At 36.0% G+C, this 20,086-nt stretch overlaps 1 protein-coding gene across 3 annotated transcripts in view; it reads right to left on the bottom strand.

Moving 5' to 3' along the window:
• The window catches only part of LOC136038798 (low-density lipoprotein receptor-related protein 1-like), a gene marked incomplete at its 5' end in the record, with an annotated part of 269,617 nt that overhangs the window by 139,380 nt on the left and 110,151 nt on the right, over positions 1-20,086 (bottom strand). For all 3 annotated transcript variants that reach the window (XM_065722181.1, XM_065722182.1, XM_065722179.1), the window contains 2 exon segments: positions 9,301-9,549; positions 12,746-12,874. In XM_065722181.1, the coding sequence (XP_065578253.1) occupies positions 9,301-9,549; positions 12,746-12,874 (378 nt within the window).

Below are 20,086 nucleotides of genomic sequence, written 5' to 3'. Positions count from 1 at the left end.
TATTCATCAATAGCCTTTGATAACAGAAAACAGTCGCTTACCTGATTTTCTAGCTACATCAACAGTGTGTTTTATAATGTTTGTGCAGAAACTGTTATTTCTGTTAGATGACGCTTGAAGTGATTATATGAGAATAAGGCCTCACTAAAATCCATTCTAAATTAGAAGCTTGATTTGTTAAACATGATCAGTTAAGCCTTTGTCGTAAGAATAAAAGGCCGAAGAATTTACTGATATTTTTGATTAGTGTGATTAGGCTAACACAGTTTTAAATGAAGGATTTAAGGCTAGTGTCACCTTTCCAAACATTATGAGGACTTTTGATATAGTTGGCCTTTGACTACTCCAATGTGAGGCGTAGGGAAATCGACTTAAGGTCCTTGATATTATACAGAGCTTCCTTAGTAGCCAGTATCAGTCAGTGGAGAAGAATCGCACACAGTCCAGAGCTAAACCTGTTGTTACTGGCGTCCCGCAGGGTTTTCTATTTGGTCTTATTCGATTTTTGTTCCTTATTAAAGCAACACCAAGTCGTCTGAGACACACAGCTACACAAATTCTTCCTTTATCCCGATATATGCGAAACCTCCCTCCCTACAACCTCCCAAGAAGTTCCAGTTCCCCTTAAATCCTTCCTTATGACCTCATTCCACCTCATTCGAGGACATATTCACCTGGCCATAAATAGTTGACCGAGAAGGACAATCTTCAGTAATCTGTCATCCTTTATCCGCACAACGTGACCGATCAGTCTCAACTCGTCTCTCATTATAGCCCTAGAAAGTAGGGTAGAACCATATTTTTCATACAGCTCAGTGTTTGAAATACGGTCAGTCAGCTTAGTAACCAAAAGAATCAGTAGAGAATTCCTCTGGAAAACATCTAACAAAAAGAATATACGTCAAATAAAATAACACTTGCTAAACCATTGTTACAATAAAGACAATTTTTTAGCATTATTTTCCGTTTAGTAAAAAAAAAGTTGAAGCATAAATTGTTAACGACCTGACAGTCAAATTGTTGCATTATAGATTTTTGCAGTTGCATTGATCTGCGAAATAGGCCATCCATGTCCCTCTCTTTTAAAGTCAGCAGTCAAAGTTCCTTCATGTGGCAACTTAATATTGGCAAAAAATCCTCCTTTTTAATGAGAATCCACATAAATTGAGGCTAATAAATATTTTCTAACCATGCTACAGAAGAGTTTTATCAATAATATCAGACTTGCAGGTCTTCCAGAAAAACTCTGTAAATGTCTGCAGCTAATCTTAACTCATATTTTTACGATTGAGACAGTTTTTATCAAACAGTTCGTGGTAACGAACTGTAGTAAGGAGCGACCCGGCTCAATAGAAACCAAAACTCTAAAAAATGGAATTTTGATACCAATAGCTACATCAAAAGAATCGCATTTTAATGCTGATTTTAAATATATAAGTTTCATCAAGTTTAGTCTTACGCACCAAAAGTTACGAGCCTGAGAAAATTTGTGTTATTTTAGAAAATAGGGGGAAACACTCCCTAAAAGTCATAGAATCTTAACAAAAATTACACCATCAGATTCAACGTATCAGAGAACCCTACTGTAGAAGTTTCAAGCTCCTATCTACAAAAATGTGGAACTTTGTATTTTTTGCCAGAAGGCAGATCACGGATGCGTGTTTATTTGTTTTTTTTTTTTTTTCTTTTTCCCAGGGGTGATCGTATCGACCCAGTTGTCCTAGAATGTTGCGAGAGGGCTCATTCTAACGGAAATGAAAAGTTCTAGTGCCCTTTTTAAGTGACCAAAAAAATTGGAGGGCACCTAGGCCCCCTCCCACGCTAATTATTTTCCCTTGTCAACGTATCAAAATTCTGATATAGCCATTTTATTCAGCGTAGTCGAAAAACCTTATAACTATGTCTTTGGGGACGACTTACTCCTCCACAGTCCCCGTGGGATGGGCTACAAGTTACAAACTTTAACCAGTGCTTACATATAGTAATGGTTATTGGGAAGTGTACAGGTGTTTTCAGGAGGATTTTTTGGTTGGGGGGAGGGGTTGAAAAGAGGGGGATATACTGGGGGAACTTTCCATCGAGGAATTCGACATGGGGGAAGAAAATTTCCATGAAGGGAGCGCAGGATTTACTAGCATTATTTAAAAAAAAAAACAATGAAAAAATAAATATGAAAAAGTTTTTTTCAGCTGGAAGTAAGGAGCAGCATTAAAACTTAAAACGAACAGAAATTATTACCCATATGAGGGGCTCACCTCCTCCTAATACCTCGCTCTTTACGCTAAAGTATTTTTAGTAATGTCAACTATTTATTCTACGGCTTTTGTGATTCAGGGGTCATTCTTAATGAATTGGGCCAAAATTTAAGATTTAGTGTAAAGATCAAAAAAAAAAAAAAAAAATATGCAAATTTCGTTTTAATTATTTCTCTGCGGAGAGCCAAAATCAAAACATGCATTGATTCAAAAACGTTCAGAATTTAAATAAAAAAAACAAATTTTTCAACTGAAAGTAAGGAGCGACATTAAAACTTAAAACGAACAGAAATTACTTCGTATATGAAAGGGGCTGCTTCCTCATCAACGCCCCGCTCTTTACGCTAAAGTTTTTTACTGTTTTAAAAAGAAGAGTTGAGAGAAAGAGTCAAACTATAGCGTAAAGAGCGGGGCGTTGATGAGGAAGCAGCCCCTTTCATATACGAAGTAATTTCTGTTCGTTTTAAGTTTTAATGTCGCTCCTTACTTTCAGTTGAAAAAACTTGTTTTTTTTATTTAATTAAACTGAAAAGAGCAAGGAGAAAACAATGGCCTCTTCACAACGCCGCTATGGTATATATAAAAATACATTTTGATTCAGTCGCAAGTAAAGTATTTTTGGGTATATGGCCTTTTTGGTTAATTTTTAGAAAATGTTTAGTTTTAAAAAATAAACTTTTTCTAAGTTGGAAAACTTCAATTTCTGAACGATATAATATTATGGTTGCAGCAGTGGCTGGATCCTAGCAAAAAGGAAGTACTGCCCATAGTAACCGACAATTTAAAAACATGTTCTAAAAAAAGAAAAGGAGATCAAGTGAGGAAGAATTGCGAGCAGGATCAACAGTGTTAACTGTTATCTCTGTTAATCCTAATAGTAAAAGTTACTGCGAAATTGAATATAGAGAGAAAGGAAAATTAGTACGATGGTAATAATTCAATGGTCTTGAGATCCATTATAAAAGTTTAACACCAGAAAAAAAAAGACTGAAAAATTACTTTTGAGTTTAATGTCTAGAGAACCTAAGTACGCAAAAAAAAAAATCAGAGGTTGATCAAATCCACCAAGTTTATAAAGGTTTGAAGCATAATTCTCACTTTGACAAAGGAAAATAGTATATAACACTTTTTGCACAGAAGCAGCTGAATTGATTGATCAACTCGGCTGAGTTGATCAATCAATCAATCTATGAGATTGAAACAACCTCATAGATTGTGAATTGGTAATATCATGCTTGAAAAATCTGTCTTTTGAAAAATCTGGCTGAATATGTCTGAATAATGGCTGAATATATCAGCTGAATAGGTCTGAATATTGCCTTAATATGTCAGCTGAATACGTCTGAACAATGTCGGAATATGTCAGATGTATGTGTCTGAATAATGTCTAAATATGTCAGCTGAATATGTCTTAATAATGTCTGATTATGTCAGCTGAATATGCCTGAATATGTCAGCTGAATACGTCTGAACAATGTCGGAATATGTCAGATGTATGTGTCTGAATAATGTCTAAATAGGTCAGCTGAATAGGGTTGAATATTGCCTGAATATGTCAGCTGAATACGTCTGAACAATGTCGGAATATGTCAGATGTATGTGTCTGAATAATGTCTAAATATGTCAGCTGAATATGTCTTAATAATGTCTGACTATGTCAGCTGAATATTGCCTGAATATGTCAGCTGAATACGCCTGAACAATGTCGGAATATGTCAGATGTATGTGTCTGAATAATGTATAAATATGTCAGCTGAATATGTCTTAATAATGTCTGATTATGTCAGCTGAATATGCCTGAATATGTCAGCTGAATACGTCTGAACAGTGTCAAAATATGTCAGATGTATGTGTCTGAATAATGTCTAAATAGTTCAGCTGAATAGGTCTGAATATTGCCTTAATATGTCAGCTGAATACGTCTGAACAATGTCGGAATATGTCAGATGAATGTGTCTGAATAATGTCTAAATATGTCAGCTGAATATGTCTTAATAATGTCTGATTATGTCAGCTGAATATGCCTGAATATGTCAGCTGAATACGTCTGAACAATGTCAAAATATGTCAGATGTATGTGTCTGAATAATGTCTAAATAGTTCAGCTGAATAGGTCTGAATATTGCCTGAATATGTCAGCTGAATACGTCTGAACAATGTCGGAATATGTCAGATGTATGTGTCTGAATAATGTCTAAATATGTCAGCTGAATATGTCTTAATAATGTCTGACTATGTCAGCTGAATATGACTGAATATGTCAGCAGAATACGTCTGAACAATGTCGGAATATATCAGATGTATGTGTCTGAATAATGTCTAAATATGTCAGCTGAATATGTCTTAATAATGTCTGATTATGTCAGCTGAATACGTCTGAACAATATCGGAATATATCAGATGTATGTGTCTGAATAATGTCTAAATATGTCAGCTGAACATGCCTGAATAATGTCTGAATATGTCTCTATGTGATGCTGAATATGTCTACACCGTATTAGCATAAAGGTTTTGGCGTCTTAACCATTGGAGAAATAAAGCTAACCAAAACATTACTTATTAAAATCTATATACTGGCGGTTTTCGATTTTTTTTTGTTTCTAGTCCCCATTTCAACCTGTATTTTTTATAACGTAACGTTCCTTTCATTAAAAGTTTTGTCCCCATATTCCCCCTCGATAGAATCTGTAACACTAACCCATTGCTCCCTTCGATACGTCAAGACGGATCATTTTTAGTGTATTTTAAAACTCATTAATGTTGCACTGTAAATGACATTCGTGATCTAATAATAAAAAACAAATAAGAGGACTAAGGACGCGTCAAAAAATTTGGTTGACATATCAAATTTGATTGGAAAAATCCGATCAAGTTTTCACCATTTGCGGCACTTTTTGCGTGCCTTGTACCTCCCCATGCATCTCAGGCGTAGAGTTTTGATTTCTCAATGGAGGAAAGGAGGAGAGCTCAAACCAGATAGTAAAAATCAGCTATTTTCCAGTTATTTCCAACAGAAATGTAAGTCTCTTGAGGGTCTTGAGTCTTTAAAGAGGGAGGGGCCTTAGCTCCCCTTCCGATTTTATGCCTATGCAACATATAAAATAGAAACAAATCATTAGACTGAGAACTATTGACATAAAGCATAACTAACCCCTTCATTTAAGTAATGACAGTCTTTTTTTCAATTTACCGATTTTTTTTTACTAAGTATTTTTTTTTCACTTTAAGCTACACGCTTCAATTTGTTAAATACGATATGTGAAGATGATTTTCAATTTCCCACAGAGATTAAAACTTAATCTTGTATTATAGCTTTCTTTTTAGCCAGAGAAAAAACAACACTGGCCAAAAATCTGCGGTTTTGAGCACTGCCTGTTTTGCTGATATGGAAATTAATAGTAGTTTGCTGAATTCGCAACGGAAATGAAAGTTATGTGAAAAATCATGAATTAAATCAAGGAGTTGCATCCTAAAAATAAAACTATTCATGCATGTCTTAATATAATAATTAAAAACCCACAAGAAAAATAAAAAAATGATAAGGAAGGTCAACTGAATTCCTTGACTTTCTCTAGCATCATAATAGTTAATAAAAATCAAGAAATTAAAAAAGACAGCTACTATTAATTGACGGTTTCTCAATTATTATTTAAGCATAACTTCACATATTTTTCTCTTCACATGATGTCAATTTTCCACTGAAAAAAGAAGAAGAAGAAACTACAGACGCAGTCACAATTGTTCGCAGGGGACATCTAACTCATTTCAGGCGGAGTGTTAAAATAAAAATAATCCACTGAGCAGATGTCAGTGGTGCTAAAAGCATCTAATTTTTATGAAAAGCATGTTAAAGATCTGCTACTATTTAAAGATCTACTCGTCAAAGTCTGTGAGTTAAGGATCTGCTAGTTTGCAGGTCGCAGATCTACTAGTCTGCTGGTCAAAGACTTGCTACTAATCGGTTTCCTATTTTCTTGAATAACCACTTTGAAATATTTCAAAATGCAAAAGAAAAGAAGAAAAAAAAAAGAGAAAAATAACAATCCGAACAGGTGGATACTCTTAACACCCTATTTCCCCTTGTTGTAATTTTTTGTGTTTTTTTTTTTAAACAATTTGTGCTGCCCCTTTATCTAATTCTAAATATTAGGCTAGAGCCTTGCAATAATGAAGAACTACTGCTGTATTTTATTTGGTCAATACTGCTCAGAGAAGATTCAATTGTACTACCTCAAGGTCCCCATTAGGCCAGAACAAAACTCAGTTGAAAAGCCTCAAATCATCTTTAATGTATTAAAGATATACTATTATACTTAATACATATTATATACTTAACATATTAGATATACTTAAACAGATTTTATCTGTCAAAAGTTGAATAAGAGAAGGGAAATAGAGAAATTGCTTTAGGTTATGAGCTTTGGTGTAAAGACTTGAGTACGATTAAGCAATATATTCTTCTGTATGTTTATAGTTAAACGTCAACTCCTCTGGAGATCTAATTCCAGACAATTTTTTATTGATTTCAAGACCCATCTCATGCAGGTTTTGCTCCATTGGTCACTCCGTCCTCGAAACTATTACCTTTCTTATTATCATTGATTCCAATTTGCATGATTTATGATGAAATTCAGAATATTTGGACTTTTTATTATTATTATTATTATTATTATTATTCCAAGATTTTTCATGATTTACGTACTTTTTATGAATTTAATGCTGACTTCAGTAGGAATCGCAGAATTTAGGACTAAATTAACATAGTAGAAAACTTAACATTTAATTTTGCGTTCTTGGTGCCTAGTTGAAGGTCGGCAGGAAAGCTGGAGCCGACAGATCGGAGTGGTCGTCGGAAGTAATTTCGAGATCTGGTGGTGCCGGGCAGGACAGTTCATCGTCTTGTTCCCGCCAAAAGTAAGCAGAGTAAGTAAGTGCCTGGTCTTCAAATCTGCCAGTGACATCTTGTAGCGTTAGAGCTTATAACGATCACCAGAATTTGAAGCTAAAAAGCGCTCTCTATCGCTCACAATACTCATCCCAATTTTGCGCTGAACCAGAGGTAAGCTAGATGGGTCTAGGATCAATTAAGTCAACCTTGCAAACCGGAATTTATGCGTTCTTTCATGGCAATATTGACGATAGGAGCGTGAGAAATACAAGCGACAATAAAGCGACACGAAAATTCAAGACAAGGAACTTTGTAGAAAGTTCTAGTCAGCGCTGATTAAGACTTACTCAAAGAGATGCCATAGATTTGTTTTCAGTAGTGCGGCAAATCTGGCAGTAACCATCCCCTCAACAAGTAGAAATAAGAGTTTTCAGCATGACTTTGAATCTCGGGATTAGACTTGCTTTTAGAATTTCAGGCAGGATTTTTGAGTACAAGTGGCTGAAACCATGCCTCCAGAGAGGGACTTAGTCCCTTTCTAGTCCCTTAGTCTCTTTTTAGTCCCTGTGCTGCAATGCCTCCAGAAAGACTTACTTTTAGAATCTCAGGCAGGATTTTTGAGTACCTTAAAGTGGCTGAAACCATGCCTCCAGAAAGGGCCTTAGTCCCTTTTTAGTCCCTTTGCTACAATGCCTCCAGAAAGACTTACTTTTAGAATTTCAGGCAGGATTTTTGAGAACCTTAAAGTGGCTGAAATCATACCCCCAGAAAGGGACAATAGGGGGAAGATTGAACGGGCTTGCACATTTCTCTACAAATCGAGATATTACACTGGATACCCGCAATGATTTAAGCAACTTTGGCAAGATATTGAGACATATTAGAATGCAAGAACAACTAGCAGCGCTCAAGTAATAATACGATTCAGATTTAACCATAGAACGATTTACAACAACTAAATTTATCCCTGATACTTATCAAATAATAACAACCATCATATGTCTTTGTAAAAAAAAAAAAAAAAAAAAAAACTGTTCAAAATATCTATGGTTATTAAGGAGGTGAGTTGGGGTACGAAACACGACTTTCAAAGCTAAACTGTCACATGAAATTATTCGTCATATTTACACTGAATCTGAACTAAATTGTTATTTCCCAAATGTCATTATACGCCGCCAATTTTTTAGGTTATAAGAACAGGTCAACGTTAAAAAAAGGTTCTGAAAACAGGACTAAAAAGCACCTTTAATAGTTATTCAGACAAGCAAAGAGAACAATCGAAAATAAGCTTTTCAAAGACGATGGATGAGACTACATATTCAAGGGCTTTGCAAACTACTCAATTAATGCGATATATGTAATGTAATATATGATATATGACGTAATAAACGACATGAATATACATCAGCAGAATACAAAAGAATTCCTTTCTTTCAACCACACCAAGTCTGAGATTATTTCCTTTTTCTTATAATTTGATTATCATCTTCTGGTAATAGCATCAACCGAATGAATTACTGGAAAACAGCTCTTTATAGGTTTATTTGTTCAAAGCCCCGTTTCTGAAATTTTTTTTTTCTTCTCTAAATAACACAAAATAAAAGTAATTTTTGTCAGTATTTAATCAATGTAAACATATTACACGCAGAATCAAGGATTCAGAGTCGCAAGCAAAAAAGCAGTCCTCTTCTTCTCCTGTGTACTGTCTAAAGCCCCAATGACATGTGTGCTTAGCCGGACATCAATTTCTAACCCTCATTAATTTGGATCAATCAGGGCTGCTTATAAAAGAGGCAGCAAATTATGATTGGTAGATAATGATTATATATATATATGGACACTGATGTCTGGCTAAACAAACGTGTGAACGGGACTTGAGAGAAACCAAATTCCACAGAAACTCTAAAAAGTCTCTTTTTTGCACAAAGCAACTTCCACCTTTTCAAAAATCGAGACGAGGTTCCTACTAATATAGAATTTGTCTTAAAGAAGAAATAAAAATATATCATTTTATTTCTCCTGAGAAAATAAGCATTAACAACAATAATAGGGTATAAATAGAAAAAAAAGCACAGCATTTTGACGTCAAGCTCCCACAGAATTCCTAGATTTTCCCCTTCAAATAGCTTAAAAAAGAAAAGAAGAAAAAAACCCTACTTGAATTAACAAAACAGCTTGTTCCGTTGACTAGAAAATATCCATCACTGCACGAGCAGGTAAAAGAACCAGGCTTATTAGTACATTTTTGTGAGCATGGACGAGTCTCAATACATTCATCGACGTCGACACAGAGGCGTGCATCTTCTGGGTGCGGCTTATATCCAGGCCAGCATTGGCATTTGAAACCAACTTTCTGATCCACACAAATGTGAGCACAGGGATTAGTTGAACGACACTCGTCAATTCCTACGATATATTAAATAATAAATAGAGCTGATTAGACATAGTCGTTGATTTAGCACAAGGCCATAAATGGTTTTCATCTCTCTCTCTCTCTCTCTCTCTCTCTCTCTCTCTCTCTCTCTCTCTCTCTCTCTCTATCTATCTCTCTCTCTCTCTCTCCGTCTCTGTGTCTTCCTCTCTCTCGGTCTTTCTCTCTCTGTCTTTCTGTCTCTCTCTGTCTTTCTCTCTCTCTCCGTCTCCCTCTGTCTTTCTCTATCTCTCTCATTCTCAATTTTTGTCTTTCTATATCTTTTTCTCTCTGTGTATCTTTACCAATTTTTTTCTTTCTCTTTCTCTGTCTTTCAGAATAAGCAGAGACGAGAAACTGAAAACAGATCTTTTAGCCAACAAAAATTGTTCTTTTAAATAGAATCTCATGCTCTTTCATTTCAAACTATTATGCTTAAAAATAAAATGAAACAGTTAAAAAGATGGACCTGAGGTTTCTGTTTATTTCCGCGTTGTGCCCTCCTCCAATAAAATTAATTACTGCGCTTGTGCCAGGGTTTTGAGGCTTGTGTTACTGTGCCCGAGAGAAGACTGATATAGCAGAACTTTCACGAATTTTGGAAATGCAGGAGTGGGCTATTTCCACCTCAGCCTTCGAAAGGCCAGAGCAATACAAGGTGACTGGGAAAAATTTCGGTCCTTTCTTTGCCATTCATTGAGCCCCGTTTTGGAAAAAAATAATTACAATTTTTTCTATTTTTCCTTCTGCATTGTGATCCTGTTAAATCTAAGACTTGTGTAAGTTACGAACTAATCGGGGAAAAAGTCCAAGACTAATCCCTTCGAGAGGAGGGAGTCTTGCACCAGAACAGCTTTTATTTGCGCATTGAATTCCTTTTGCCCCAAGCATTTACGGTTGAAAGTTTTATTCAAATTAAGGACAGAAAGGTTTTTGGCATACTTTCGTGCCCAAACCCTTTCCGTTTATTTATTTTTTTTTGGAGGAGGGACTGTACACTGGGGAATAATTTTCGTATGTTAGGTTGCTCTTGGCTCAAGGACATACGGCTGTACGTTCTCTTCTCTTTCCTCAACAAAAGTTTTAGTCCCTTGGACCCAGAGAATGATCCCTGATGTTTTGGAGCCAATCGCATATCCAACACCGAACAAGCAGCCCTTTTTCCCTTACAAAAGCTATGTGTAAACAATTTGCCACTTGGATTATCTATCAAGATCCAAATCTTGAGGGTCGGCAAGAGAAGCTGGATGGCAAAAAAACATGGGTGGGGGACTGGTTACATTCCCACCACTTTTGACCCTTCAAAGGGCACAGAAACTTGAATTCTCCAATCGAATGAGCCTTCTCCAAAGCTTATAAGACGGCACCTTCCATGCGAAGGGGTCAAAGTCAAGAAAACAATACATCGCAGTTATAAAATTCTTACAAGTACAGTAACCATAATGATTAACCTTGGATTTTATATTGACCTTTGCACCCTTAGGTTAACTTGTGTCGATGTACTGCTTATTACGTTGAGCCTCTCAACCTTACAGACCTTGACTCATGAGTGTATGGTTTCAAACTTCTTGTACTTGCGGTTAATGCAACAAAGACTAGTGTCTTGTTTATAGTGTTCTCGGTAAAGCCACATCGTATGGTCGTATGTAGCAGCAAGTACAGCAATTATAGAGTCTATTTCGCTGAAATATCTAGGCCTCGTTTATAGTCCACATAATCGTAGTACTCGTGTACTTACGGTTACGCCTTGGCATGCTTCAGCGTAAGGTATGTCAAACTTGATATGCTAAAGTACAGTTACAGCAAGCGCGTCCTCGCTAAATTGTATTGTTCCCTGGCTATGCCCCACGCGCATAGCTTTCCTATGCATGACTAGTTACTTTCCTAAAATATTTTGTTCCCAGCCCTTTGGATATCAAGAAATATGAAGCACGTTATGTTTTAATCGAAAGTAAAAAGTCTGTTTCATTTTATGCCATTTAGTATTAATTACCAAGGTTATTTGGATTTGTATTGTTTAGAATTTAATTTTTTCTTTTTTTTTAGTTTCTTCTTTTTCCTTACTCTGCTTCTTTTTTGTACGTTTTTAACCGGGCAAAAATAAACTTAACTAATAGAAGGATTATGGCTCTTTACTTACATAACATTAGAGTGCTGCATAGGTTGCCTAAACAAAAACCGACAAAATCTGAAAGGAAGAAATTTTAGAAAAAACTGATTTATTTATTGCTCCTCTAAAACATTCTTATCTGAATTAAATAAAAAAGAGCATTTTTTTCTTATTACGAGGAAAGAGTGACAATCGGACTTAAAAAAGACTTCAAGAAAGGCGGTCACTCCCAAGAAAGACACCAAAAATAAATTGTCTGCATTAGCCGTTCATTTTCTATCTATTGCATGATGTTTATGGAAGAAAACATTCATAAACAGACAATTTATGTCTGTTTATGAATGTCTCTGCCACAGAGACACGTGGCAGACTTGTCTCTGAGTTTCTAAGGTTATATAGATAGTTTTTGTCACGTCGAATGTTCCATTTTGACATGGTCGAATATTCCAGAATTTTTGCTTGATCTCTTTTTGGCTTTAAACGAGCCAAAATTGCCGTTATAGGCAAAGCAATGGCAAACTATTCACTTACTGTCGCACGATCTCGTTTTTACCTACAAGGAAAATATAAATTTAAATACCCGCTCAAATAAGCCCTCTCCCAATATTCCATGGCGACTGTTTTGACAAAGCCCCCCCCCCAAAAAAAACAAACATACAAAACAAATAAGATAACATCCATGAGCATCTTTTTTTGGGAGGATACAAAACTTCATATTTCTATTGGTACTTTGAATCTGAGTTCTGAAGCATGTTGAATTTCATTTTAATATCTAGAGTTTAGTTTACTACTGACAAATGTGAAATACACTACACTAGATTAGAGAGGTAGTCGATGAACTGATCAACATCACTTTTTTTCATAGGAAGTCATATCTTATTTAATTGACGATTACGAATTACTGGCAAAGTAAAACGCACCATTTAAGAAGATAAGATGTATTCTCATTAAACGACTATTTTTCTTTAATTTTTTTTTTTATGTTTTCAACGCTTATCCTTCGAATCGTCATTCAATTCGAAAAGGCTTGCGGAAAGGCCATTTTTCTTTTCTCTTAAAAAAAAGTTAGTACACTTCCTTACCACATTGTTCTTCATCGCTGAAATCTCCACAGTCATTATTACCGTCACACAAGAGAGTTTCATTCACAATCACTCCATTTTTGCAATTGAATTGGTCAATGGAGGTCGGTAGGGTCACGTTTTGAGATACTGAAAATAAAAAAAAGCTAAGTTTTTGGATAAAATGGTTAATAAAATAGTTAAGTAAATAGTTAATACAAAAGAAAAAGCGAGCAAGTGCTTCTAAGGAACTAAAGTCGTCGATGATTTCTGATTTTTTTTCCCCCTTGTTCTAAGAATGTTTCGTTGTTCTCCAATGAACAAAATTATAAAGTAATTGAAGCTTTTCCCCTAAGTGTAAAACTAGATTTATTAAAGAACTAGCCTATTAAAGGACTAACCTTTTCTAACTGGTTAAACTACCAGGACATCAAAACAAAGCATTTTTTGCCCCATAGACCCATCTTAAATCTATACATACCTATAACCATAATTTTCTAATATTCTCCTTTTCGCTCTTTCAGGATTATCAAATTTTAGGACGGTACCAGTGTTGCCATGTTGAACAGTGGAAATACGAAAGCAAAAATAATTAGTTAAATTTAAAAGCGTTTTCCGCTCGTAAAAATTCAATAACTAGCAATCTTTTGCTCATTCCAAAAGGCAGCTATGCCTTTAGAAGGAAGCTTCTTAAGTTGTTTAGTGCCGATTTTTTTTCTGATTTTTTTACTGCATTTTCTTTTCTTTGAATTGAGCCAAAGATAATTTAGTTGGCAACAATCATTTAACCAGTTAACCCCTCAGTAGTTTTGATTTTATTGAATCATTGCGTCACCATATTTGGCCACGTTATCTCTAGCTCCGAAAATCCCTGACATAACATGACGTGCTTCTATCAAAAAGAAGTAGCGGGATATCAACGTTATTCGCCTAAAGTCTGTAGTTTTACCACAGCCTAGGAAAAAATATACAGTCACGCACGTTCCTATGTTCTCCATTAAGAGCTTTGGGACATATCATGCGTCACACATTTCTCCTTGGATCCTCCATCACGCGTGCGAATGACGAATTTATATACCTTTGCTGTGCTTTGATACGCAATTAGGAAATTAATGTCCGTTCGTGGCACTGGGATGCGTCCTATTTCTAAAATAAGCATGCATGACTGTATATGGTAGTATGCATTTACCCCACCCCTCCACCCAAAAAAAAATCCTACCCCGGAAAATGCCCCCTAAAAATACCCCTAGAAAATACTCCCCCTCGCGGCTGGGGCCCCGCTTTTTGGGAATAATTTACTTTTAGTGGGGGTGTGTTTTGAGGGGGATATTTTCAGCTGAGATATTTTACACGAAGAGGGATATTTTCAACGGGGGGGGGACGCCCAGAACCACTGTATATATATATATATATATATATATATATATATATATATATATATATATATATATATACATATATATATATATATATATACATATATATATATATATATATATATATATATATATATATATATATATATATATATATATATATATACACGCCTAGGCTGTGAGTTTTACTGATTTGTTCAGTAGAACTCATGACAGGTCAGATCAACAAAAGGCAATCAATCAGCCAGTGAATTGGTTCAAAGTCTAGCAACTAATGCATCCCATATTAAAGAGCCCCCGCTGCCACCAAAAACTACTTATGGCTTTTCCCATTAAAATTGAATTTTCAATTTTTTCTAAAAAAAAGGGGGAAAAAATGTATGGTTATTTCAGTTTCCACTTAACCACTTGAACAATCAGATCTAATTTTCACTGTCCTTGGTAATTAAAGGTAGGTTAAATGGACAACAGAATGATCTGCCTGAAATATGCCTAATTCACACAAACGGAAACAAGAACTACGAGCTCATATGCCACTTGTGACGAGAGATCGGATCCGGCCCGGTTATGTCAATCACGCATCTAGAACTTGTGCTTATTCTTCCCATCAAGTTTCATCCCGATCTCTCCAATCTAAGCGTTTTCCAAGATTTCCATTTCCCCCCTCCACCCCCAGTGTCCCCGAATCCAATCCGAATTGAAAATGGAGCATCTGAGATATGGTATCTTTCTAAAACAAGTTTTATTAAGATCCGATCACCCATTCTTAGCACGTCCAAAAGCACCAAACTCGCCAAAGCACTGGAAATACTGGACTGGAAATACTTGTTCGAGACTGGAGTCTCGAACAAGCCAAAGCACTAGAAATCCCCCCAACTCCCCCAAGGAGATCGGATCTGGTCCGGTTATGTCAATCATAGGCCAAAGAGCCTTTGGGGAAATAGTAAAATGTAATATTGTATGTGTGTTTCGTGATGAATAAATCTTATCTTATCTTAGAACTTGTGCTTATTCTTCCCATCAAGTTTCATCCCGATCTCTCCAATCTAAGCGTTTTCCAAGATTTCCATTTCCCCCCTCCACCCCCAGTGTCCCCGAATCCAATCCGAATTGAAAATGGAGCATCTGAGATATGATATCTTTCTAAATCAAGCTTTATTAAGATCCTATTACCCATTCTTAGCACGTCCAAAAGCACCAAACTCGCCAAAGCACTGGAAATACCTCCCAAACTCCCCCAAAGAGAGCAGATCCGGTCCAGCTATGTCAATTACGTATCTAGGACTTGTATGAATTCTTCCCACCAAGTTTCATCCGGATCTCTTAACTCTTAAGCGTTTTCCAAGATTTCCCGTTTCCCCCTTCAACCCCCCCCCCAATGTCACTGGATCCGGTCGAGATTTAAAATAAGAGCTCTGAGACACGAAATCCTTCTAAATACTGAATTTCATTAAGATCCGATCATCCGAACGTAAGAAAAAATACCTCATTTTTTCTAATTTTTCCGAATTAACCGTCCTTCCACTCCCCCCCCCCAGATGGTTGAATCAGGGAAGCGACTACTTCTAATTTAATCTGGTCCGGTCCCTGATACACCTGGCAACTTTCAGTGATCGCTATATTGATCACGTATCGAGTTTTGGATCTTCTTCATGTAAAAATTGGGGTGACCTTTCGCACCCTAAGCAAGAATCATACTGCTAGACTAGCAAGCCGCACTTAAGAACAACAATCATTTGTTTTATCGGCAAATAGAATTCTTCTCGACTATGTCGTGCGCTCGCTCCCCTCAGATGGTCGGATCGGGGAAGCGATCATTTCTAATCTAATCAGGTCTGGTCCCTGATACGCCTGCCAACTTTCATCGTCCTAGATTATCCGGAAGTGCCCAAACTAGCAAAACCGGGACCGACAGACAGACAGACTGACGGAGAGAAATTGTGATCGCTATATCCTTTGGTAAATACCAAGCGCCATAAAAACCGAATGTTTTCACAAAAACCTTTAGGTACGACAGGATTTCTGGCTTGACTTTTGGTGTGATTTTTTATTTTTCTCTGGCCTGCAAAGCAATAGCCTGATTACTTTTAAGGAAGAATGCACATAAATATACTGTTTTGAACTAAGGGAAACATATAGAACTAAAGGAAATAGAAAAGGAAATATAAAGTTTTTGAACTAAGGGAAATCTATAAAGATGATATTTAACAGAAGTGAATGTAAAAATTTTCTGTGTGAACAAGTCTTGGGGGATTTTCCTTTTGGTTTTCCGAAGGTAAATCTCATAAGTGTGAATCTGTGCAGTAGATGACAAATTAGCGAATTATATGAAAAAAGCTTCAAAGCAATGATCAGTAGGATTTCAACAATAAATATTTCAACATATTAAATAATTTCAACAATAAAGTTTGATGCATTCGTTTTCTTTAAATACAGTTTGTTGATATACAGTTTGTTGACTGCAGTTTGTTTGATATTTAAAAACTACACAAATAATGTTCAATCATTCCCCAGCTAAAAACATCAAATATTCTATGGTGAAAATCTTATTTCCAAGGAACGGAACAAATATCTTTTCACCTAAAAGAACTCAAATGTAAACACATGCATCATCGTGAACATCTTCTTAGACAAGGTCCTTAGTGACAAGATTAACGATTCTAATACCACATTGCCACTTTCCAGTAGAAAATCAATTACCATCTTACTTAGATGCAGTTAGTTAGCGAAGAAATACCTAAATGATATAGTAATTCACCTCTATCAGTTAGCAGGTAGTTGCAACCTAGAACTAGTAATTCAAGCATTTAATAGATGGCATCTGGATCAATTGGTTTGACAACGGGTTAGGCCGGTATACGTGTAGCTCAACCCCTGTTTGACTCAATCTCGTTCAAGTCAGCTCACTTAATCCGAGCGATGTCCAACTCAACCCCTGTGCACCTCATATCATGGTTGAAGCAATAACTGCAATCAGTAGAACAAAGCATAGCCAATTATAACAAAATTTTTTTTTGGAAAATCGGGTGAGGAATAAAGAAATTCCGCTAGCTTTCTCTCTTTTTTTTACTTGTATAGGCATTGCCTATGTCTTTTATAAGTCCGCTTGTTTTCCTTTCTTTTTACGTTTTTAATGACATCTTTTTTTTTAGATTTTAACGAGTTCTACTCGTTATATTTTAGTTCTTCGTTTGCTTTTTTGTGGGAGTGGCAATACTTTAGGAGAGGGCTCATTCGAACAGAAATGTCGAATCTAGTGTCCCTTTCAAGTAAAAACTGAGACCAAGCCGAAGTCAGGAGCCGTTTTTTGCCACCGTAAAACATTCACTATAAACGTAACGCTATTAGGAGAAAGTTGCCTTATAATTAAGCAGCTTAAAACTATCGAGCAGAGACATACAGAGGGGAGGGGAGCATCACCGATCCCTCCGAAAGAAAAGGCTTTTTTTCAAATTTCTGGGTACTTTTTATTCAAATCATTCATTTCTGTATTATCCTTCCCCCTTACATAAAATGTTATGCAGGTGTCCGCTATTGAACACTATCAAACAGTTCGTGGCAACGAACTGTAGGAAGGAGCGACCCGGCTCAATAGTAACCGAAACTCTAGAAAACGGAATGTTGATACCAATAGTTACATCAAAAGAATTACATTTTAATGCTGATTTTAAATATATAAGTTTCATCAAGTTTAGTTTTACCCATCAAAAGTTAAAAGCCTGAGAAAATTTGTCGTATTTTAGAAAATAGGAGGAAACACCCCTTAAAAGTTATAGACTCTTAACAAAAATCACAACATCAGATTCAGCGTATCAGAGAATCATACAGTAAAAGTTTCAGGCTCCTATCTATAAAAATGTGGAATTTTGTATTTTTTTGCAACAAGAGAAATCACGGTTGCGTGTTTAATTGTTTGTTTTTTGTTTTTGTTTTTCACAGGGGGGATCATATCGACCCAATGGTCCAAGAATGTCACAAGAGGGCTCATTCTAACGGAAATTAAAAGTCCTAGAGCTCCTTTTAGGTGACCGAAAAATTGGAGGGCACCTAAGCCCCCTTCCCACACTCATTTTTTCCCAAAGTCACCGGATCTAAATTCTGAGATAGCCACTTTATTCAACATAGTCAAAAAACCTAAGAACTATGTCTTTGCGGACGACTTACTCCCCCACAGTCCCCGTGGGAGGGGCTACAAGTTACAAACTTTGACCAGTGTTTACGCATACTAATGGTTATTGGGAAGTATACAGACACTTTCAGGGGGATTTTTTTTGGTTGGGAGAGGGGTTGAGGGGAAGGGGCTATGCGGGGGGAGCTTCCATGGAGGAATTTGTCACGGGAGAAGAAAATTTCCATGAAGGGGGCGCATGTTTCTTTTAGCATTTTTTTTTAAAGAGTAATGAAAAAATAAATATGAAAAAGTTTCTTCAACTGAAAGCAAGGAGCAGCATTAAAACTTAAAACGAACAGAAATTACGCATATAAGGGGTTCACCTCTTCCTAATACCTTGATCTTTTATCCTAAAGTAATTTTATTAATTTCAACTATTTAATCTACGGCCTTTGTGATTCAGGGGTCATTCTTAAGGAATTGGGACAAAATTTAAGCTTTAGTGCGAAGAGCGAGGTATTGACGAGGGGGCGAACCCTCTCATATAGGTAATAAAAACACATGAATTTAGAAGTTCGTTACGCAAGTTAATTCGTAAATTACGTATATTTTTACTTATACAAACGTTCGTAAAATTAAAAGTTCTAGTTGCCTTTTTAAGTAACCAAAAAATTAGAGGGTAACTAGGCCTACTCCCCCGCTCCTTTTTTTCTCAAAATCGTCCGATCGAAACTATCAGAAAGCCATTTAGCCAGAAAAATAAATCAATATGCAAATTTGTTTTGATCGTTCATGTACGGAGAGCCAAAATCAAAACATACATTAATTCAAAAACGTTCAAAAATAAAATTAAAAAAAAAACAGTTTTTTTTACCTGAAAGTAAGGAGCGACATTAAAACTTAAAACGAACAGAAATTACTCCGTATATAAAAGGGGCTGTTCCCTCCTCAACGCCCCACTCTTTACGCTAAAGTTTTTTACTGTTTTAAAAAGTAGAGTTGAGGGAAAGAGTCAAACTTTAGCGTAAAGAGCGGGGCGTTGAGGAAGGAACAGCCCCTTTCATATATGGCGTAATTTCTGTTCGTTTTAAGTTTTAATGTCGCTCCTTACTTTCAGTTAAGAAAACTTTGTTTTTAAATTGTATTCAAGCCTCCAGTTAAAACTTTGCTCACTTTGGCCCAGTGCGAGGTTTTAAAAATTTTCGCAACTATCTTATGAAAAGATAAATTTATTCACAATATACATTTAATTTTTTGAAACAAAAGTATAGTTATTTGGTTGCTTAATTCTCACACAAAATTCTAAAATAATTATATAAAAAATAATACGTAGCCAAATTGAGAATTAGGTTCAATATCAAACATGTTTCAATACTTATTTTTTAAGTACACAAAGGCTGAGAACGGAACTTCAAACAGAGAAGTGGTAACAAAGGCATTAAGAATGACTTTATCACTTATACTTGAATACTCCTTTTGACACCACAACACAAAAATTAATTAGTTGTTCAGTTTCAAATACTTTTTTCAGACAGAGGCGAGGGCTCACCGGCTTTCAAAAATCACATACACCAGGTGGCGCGTACCAAGCGTTGCGAATACAGTGCCAAAATTTCACCGGACACTCCGGTGTACACCGGAGTACCATCTGGTGTACTCCGAGATGTACACCAGATGGAAGAGAATGGGTGGCCCTTCGGACAAGAGTCACATAAAATATCATCTAAGTTATCAACTTCTTTTTCACTACGGTTATATTTTCCTTCCTCTTCAATTTCAACAGAATAATGCTCTTTAACAGCATATTATTTGAAGAAATATCCAGAAAGAAGGCTTTAAAATTATTTTTAAGCTCGCAAAGATATTCTTGTTCTT

This window comes from Artemia franciscana, chromosome 18 (genome assembly GCF_032884065.1).
Source record: "Artemia franciscana chromosome 18, ASM3288406v1, whole genome shotgun sequence".
Taxonomy (NCBI): Eukaryota; Metazoa; Arthropoda; class Branchiopoda; order Anostraca; family Artemiidae; genus Artemia; species Artemia franciscana.
Note: the sequence above shows the minus strand (reverse complement) of the source record. Positions and strands in the feature narration are given on the sequence as shown.